Source organism: Manihot esculenta, chromosome 5 (assembly GCF_001659605.2).
Source record: "Manihot esculenta cultivar AM560-2 chromosome 5, M.esculenta_v8, whole genome shotgun sequence".
Lineage (NCBI taxonomy): Eukaryota > Viridiplantae > Streptophyta > Magnoliopsida > Malpighiales > Euphorbiaceae > Manihot > Manihot esculenta.
The window spans coordinates 15,459,496-15,466,444 of NC_035165.2; the positions used below are offsets into that span (position 1 = coordinate 15,459,496).

General features: G+C 27.9%; 1 protein-coding gene across 1 annotated transcript; it reads right to left on the reverse strand.

Annotated features, from left to right (window-relative positions):
• Positions 1 to 802: 802 nt before the first annotated feature.
• Positions 803 to 6,008, reverse strand: LOC110614850 (LEAF RUST 10 DISEASE-RESISTANCE LOCUS RECEPTOR-LIKE PROTEIN KINASE-like 2.1). Its single transcript, XM_021756527.2, has 3 exons — positions 4,682 to 6,008; positions 2,450 to 2,488; positions 803 to 2,287 (listed from the first exon to the last, which is right to left on the reverse strand). The coding sequence occupies exons 1-3, from the start codon at positions 5,427 to 5,429 to the stop codon at positions 1,170 to 1,172; spliced, it is 1,905 nt and encodes a 634-aa protein (XP_021612219.1). The 5' UTR covers positions 5,430 to 6,008; the 3' UTR covers positions 803 to 1,169.
• Between the last annotated feature and the right edge of the window lie 941 nt (positions 6,009 to 6,949).

The following is a 6,949-nucleotide window of genomic DNA, read 5'->3' on the forward strand; positions in this document are numbered from 1 at the left end:
CTCCCTTGACTTGACGAGGAGTTTCTTTATTGTTGGGGAGTTCATTTCAAATGTGTGAAGAAATTTCAGAAAATTTTAACTGCTTTTTTAAATGAATTTTTAATTGTGGCTTAAAGAAGTATGAATTGGGTTCTTTAATATTGAAAACATGCAAGTTTATGGTTGTATAATAGAAAAATGTTAGTATTGATTTTTTGAGGCTATATAATGTGGAAATTGTAATTTAGTTCCAAAGAAAAATCAATTTAGCTTTCTTTGCTCTTTGAAAGAGGTCCCACTCCTCTCCTTTTCCTGAGTTCTTTATGGCCATTTTATAATTTCACTTTTGGTCTCACTTTCTTTTGTTCTATTTACATTATTCACTTTGATGTACTTAATTAGGTAGAAAGAGTGACAATTTGAAGGTTGAAGTTGAGGTTGTATGATGCAAATATGCAAATTTCCTTATGATTTGGTAGTTTAAAAATATTGAAGAAAGATTACTAAGGTTAATTTTATAATTTATAGATATTCTCTCTCATTTCACTAATAAATTCACCTGTTGACTATTAGAATTATTAATAGAAGAATCAATAATTATATTTTAAGAAGATAAAATGTCATTTTAATTGAATTTAAGAATTATACAAATTGATTAATTAATTTTTTAAAGGTCTAGAGACCTTATAATAATTTTTTTTAAAAAAAAAGACAAATACATAGAAAATTGAGGAAATAATAGATAGCAAAAGCTACAATCCAGTTCTTTGTTGATTAGGCAAAGAATATCTGAGACTCATATTTGATAAGAAGACATGTCCGATGTAGAGCCAATGGTCCACTACTTAGTTGATTAGGCAAAAAATATCTAAGACCCATATTTGATAAGAAGACATGTCCGATGTAGAGCCAAGGGTCCACTAGTCTTGTCCGTGGTTGATACATAATTAATAGAATCTCTATAAATTTGAGATTTATTATTCACTATCCAATTGTCTTAAATATCACTAATTATAAACAATCAACATTTAAGTTACGCAATTTCTAAGCACTCAAATAATTTCAATTCATTCTAAATTTTTTTGGTTATAATACCAACTTGAATATTAGACTAGTTATCAATAGGTATCAATCACCTTACTTTTATTTCTTTTGCAGATAACACTTTCATCAAGAAATTAAAAAATCTCTCAGACAGTAATAGATATGGTAAAAGATAATGATGGCTCAGAAGCTGGAATGAATGATAGAGAAGGCTTTGGAGGAATGGTGAGGGTTTCTATGCTTCCTTGTAACATATCTATCACCTCACTCATGGTTGGTCGATGAGAAGGAATTGTTTGGATGCACCACAAGCCAACCATTGATAGTTTCCTCACAATTTCACTCTCTTCATTGGAAATTTCCCCATGAATTTCAGATTTCTTACCTAGCTCAAGCCATGTATAAACACCATGTGGAAAATATTTCTCACTGGTATTATCTGTTCCAGCCTCATCTTCTTCTTCCTCTCTGTCACCAACCATCTCGAAAATCATCATCCCATAGCTATAAACATCAGATTTTGATGAAACTCCCCCAAAGTTTCTACTGAACACTTCTGGTGCTATATACCCAATGGTCCCTCTAGCCTCTAACATTGACACAACGCTCTCCTTTCTTGTGCATAATTTTGCAAGTCCGAAATCTGAAATTTTTGGACAGAAATTTTCATCTAGAAGAATGTTTTGAGGTTTGATGTCAAAATGTAAAATTCTTGTGTTGCATCCACGGTGCAAGTACTCGAGTCCTCGAGCTATTCCTATAGCAATTTGGTGCATAGTTTCCCATCCCAAATGTTGATCTTCTTTCGGAGTTCTCCCATGGCATATGAACTTTTCAAGAGATCCATTCGGCATAAACTCGTAGATTAGAGCTCTTTTCTGACCCTCCAAACAGAACCCCAGTAGAGAGACAACGTTAACATGAGAAGTTCTACTAATGCTGGCAACTTCATTGATGAATTCTTGTCCATCCCCTTTGGATGCATTCAAGAGCTTCACTACTACAAGACGATCATCAAATAGCTTGCCTTTGTAGACGGTGCCATAGCCTCCTTTACCAAGTTTTTCTTTGAATAAATTGGTCATTTTCTTCACTTCTGAAAAGCTGTACCTTTTCACAGCTAGAGGTCCATGGGTTTTCAGAAAGGCCTCAAGATCTTCATTATTCTTTAAGGAAACTATGGATGTAAATGACGGGATTTTCTTGAAACAGCAAATGCATGCACAGGCAATTAAGAATACTGACACCCCAGCGCTTGATATGCCTGCCAATTTAATAATAAGAGGCATGAATTAGGTTATATATATATATATATATTCCTAATAAAAAATGATTTTTAAAGAAATAAACATTTTAAAAACCTTGACCTAAGCTGGATTTCTCATACACAAAATTAATTAAAAAGAAGAAATGAGAAGCACCATACCAATAATAGAAATCTTCAACTTTATATTCCCATTATTGCCTACAAATATAGCAATGAGGTGTTAGAATCTTCATGATAAACGGGAAAAAAGCAAAAGGGAACTTTAAGCTTCCTTATTATCAACATTTTATGTTAATTCATTTGTGACACATGCAATTTCTATTAGGCCTTATACGTAATTGCTTTAGATATACATACTATAATATTATCATATTTCCAAATAGCTTAGGTATCAAATTCCTCATATTGCATTAATTGATAAATAAACATTCTACTAAATATGATAAACTTTTTAAAATTATACTGCATTAAAATATTAAATTTCATAAAATTTCTTTTTTCGAAAATATAAAATTTAATGATACAATACTTTTGAATTCAGGATATTAAATTAAAATTGCAGTAGTTTTATATAAAATAATTAAATGAAGATATACAATTTTTATTATTGATTATGAAAATTACATAACATGTAAGGAAGTCATTCTAATCATGCAAACACATTACTATTGTTGTTATTATTATTGAAAATATATACCATACATTATTGTTTCAATATACTTATCAATAAAATAATTAAGATTATAGCACTCACACACTTAGTGTAGTGATAAGTGCATCTGAATAAATTTGAAAAGTCTTAACTTCTACTCTCCTATTTTCAGTTAAAAAAATAATTAAAATTATAAAAATCATATGATGTATAAAAAATAATTAAAATTATAAAAATATATTAAAATATTTTTAAATATTTAAAAGAATTCACTTCTTAATATTTTTATTAATTTTAATTATTAAATATTTTATTATTTAGTTATGTAATAATTAATCCTTTATCTTAACCGTTAAAATTAATAAGAAAAATTAATTAGTTAACTTTTAAAATTTTTTTGAATATTTTAATATATTTTTTAAATAAATTAATCAACTAATAAATTTTTTTATATCATAAATATTAAATAGCAAATTTCTAAAAAAAAAAATTAATCAATTTAATATCATAAATATTAAATAGGAAATTTTTAAAAATAAAAATTAATCAATTTAATAAATGCATGAAATGTTTAGCAACAATTTTATTTGAAATATCAAAAATTTTATTTTTCATTAACATAAAATTTAAAAAAATACATAAAAATATTAAATAATTTTTATAATTATAAAATGAGATTTTATTGTGTAAAATTTTTTATTAAAAATAATATTATATTAATTCAAAACTGATTTAGTCCTTAATAAAAATATAAAAATTTAATTAGCTAAAAAAATTAAATTAAACTTATTTAACCCCTAATATTACCGTTTAATTGAATTTATATATATAAAAAAAAACCTAAACATACATTAAAATAGAAAAACACCAACGCCTAAGCAAAAGTTAAGACTCGAACATTTTGCCCGCTGGCGGATTCATGTGAGAGCCAAGAGAGGCCATGGTTCCTGAAATTTCCTAAATTACTTAGAAATATTTAGATAATTTTATTTATATTTTCAATAAATAAAAAAATTATTAATAAGTCCTTTAATTTTTTAAAAAAATTATTAATTCATTTTTATTTAAAAATTATATAATTAAAATATTTTTATATTCTATAAAATTAATAAGTTTTTTTAAATTAAAAAATTAAACAGTAAAATATTTAATAAAAAAATTAGCTATTAGAGTTTTTATAATGTCATGTATTTTTTAAAAAGAAAGATTATTATTTAGTTTTTATGATATGGAGAAATTCACTAATTGATTTTTCAATTTTAAAAAATATATTAAAATATTTTTGACGTTTTAAAAAATATACTAATTAGATTCTCTGTTAGTTTTAGTCATTAAATATTACAAAAAGTATAAAAAAATTTAAAATACTCATAATACAGATAAACTAATTAATAAATTTTTTTAAATGTTGAGAGTTTAATTAATAAATTTTTTAAAATTATAAAAATTAAATAATAAAATATTTAATTGTAAAATTAATAAAAAAATTAATTAGTGAACTTTTAAAAAGACATGATATTTTAATATATAATTAATATATTTTCTTGATACTAAATAATAAATTTCTCCTATAACAATATATATATCAATTTGGCATAGGATATGTATTCACTGCCCTGCTGTTTTCCCCAAAGAACAAGCCTATCCTATATTCCTAACTCACACACAGCCACCAACCAATCGACGCTCAATTTGCTATTCCATGGCTAACAACAACACGAATAAAATATTTGACGTACCTTTTGGACACCCAATAAGATCGGGCTGCTCATTGCAAATGCATCTGAAAAAGTCCGGATTAAAGCTGGTGCCGCAGGAAGAATAAAAATTGTAGGTTACATTAAACCCTTGGTTCAAAACTGTCCGTAAAGCTTCCAGCCCCCCGCTAACTTCTTCAGCATCCACTCTTGGAACAGGAACTTCCACTCTGAGACAAAGTGGGGGCTGCTTTATGTTCCAAACTCTCAAAAGCTCCTCAGTTGTATAAAATGCATTCGGTTGTTCCTGATTTCTACCACAAGTAATTTTGTATGTAACCGGAACCATGGTTATCTGGTTTTGGCAATCGTAGAACAGAGTGATGTTTTCAAGCTGTGGCACATAACTGAACGGAGTCCCGGTCATGTTCGTGTTGGCGATATCATCACGTGGACAAACATCTTCCGACAAATCCACTCGAGCAATGGTCATATTTCGTTGGGGTAGATCTACCCACTTTACATAATAATCTTCGTTATTTATAGATATAATAGGGTATCGACCTTCTTGGCACTGCAGCTTGAACCCTTCAAGACTACAAATTTGAGATCGACTATCGCTCCAGAAAGGATAATAAAGATCATCTGAGAGGTTTCCACAGCTGAACGGTGCCAAGCACTCTGAAAAATCCTCATCGGGTTCACAATAAGATGTCGGAACAAAGATTAAGAGAAAGAAGAGGATGAAGAAGGAGTGTACATGGGGCAGCAGAAAGAGATGGCCACCCATTTTTTTTTCCTCCTGATCAGAGAAGATGAACTGAAGAATAAAAAAAATTGATAGTAGGTGTTTTGTGTTTGAGGATTGGGTTATCTCCAGCCGGATGAGGAACGCAGTGGTGTTTTGTGCATCTGTTGGGTCATGTCGACTTCTGCTTTTATTCTCCTTCCTCTGGTTTTGCTTGGGTGTGTTGTAATTGTGTGGATTTGCTCAATGTTCTCTCTGTTGTGACGGACAAGGTGCGATCGATGGGCAACAAGGAGGTGGTTTGTTGGTGCGATGCTAGTGGTGTGGCACTATTTTTTTGGGTGGTCTATCAGTCTTTGGTTGATTGGATTGGATTATTGGTCGGATTTAGTTCTTTTGGGTTTAGATTTTTGTGAGTTTTTAGGTTAGGACTTGGTCCTTTTGGATTCCCTGTATTTATGAATCTGTTTTGGTTCAATTTAATTGCAAGATTTATAAAAAAAAATATAAACAAAAAAAGCTAGTGCGGAAAAATGGTTGTATGTTACTCTTGCAGATTCCAAGCTTCTTCCCCACAGACTTTTGAGAGGTTCAAACTTCAGAGTATGAAACTTCAACAAAGATTCTCATGCATGACTTTTTGGATTAACGCGTTGACCTGACAACCTTGATCATGTCAATTCTCCTTTGTCTGTGCATGAACATAAGGTTGTGGACCCCAGATTACATTTTCACTTAAGCCTATCTTTGGATATTTTAGAAGTGGAAAAAGAAAATAAGAAGAGGAAAATATATTTTTTTTTCTCTTTTTGTGTGTTATGAATAGGATAAAAATATTAAAAGGAAGAAAAATAGCAGTAAATATAAAAGGATAAAAATGTAATTTTATTAAAAAAATATATAGATTCTTATTTTCTCTCCAAAATAGAAAATAATTTAGAAAAAATAAAATTTATTTTTCTCTTTTTTTTTTTTCTATTTTTCATCTTTCCAAATAAAGAAAAATGTCACATAAAATTTTACCTTCTCTATTTTTTCCCCTACATTTCCATCCAAACAAACTATAAAATTATATATAAAATAAGCTTTGAAATCATATTTCCACTTCCTCCATCCATTTATTTGGAATTAAAAATTGCGAAAGAGTTTAATTGAAATTAATTTTTTTTAATAATTATTTTATTTAAAATAAAAAATTTAATTTGTTAATTTAAAAAATTTTTATTAAAAAAATGAATTCTTACATAATTTTACAAATATTTATTTAATTTTTTAAAAAAATAAATCAAATAAAAAATGTGAAAATTAAAAAACATTAAAATAGTGTTTTAAACGCATCTAATAATTTTCCATATTATACTATGCAGAGGTGGAATAAAAAAAATTGTTCTGTACGCTATAAAATATTCATAAAATACATGCACACATCTAGATATTTATATATAATGGAGTCAGGAGTGTGTAAAATATTTGATTCAAAAAAAGGAGTGTGTAAAATATTTATTAATAACAACAATATAAAATATAACTATAAGATTTAATAATGATGAAAAATTATAACA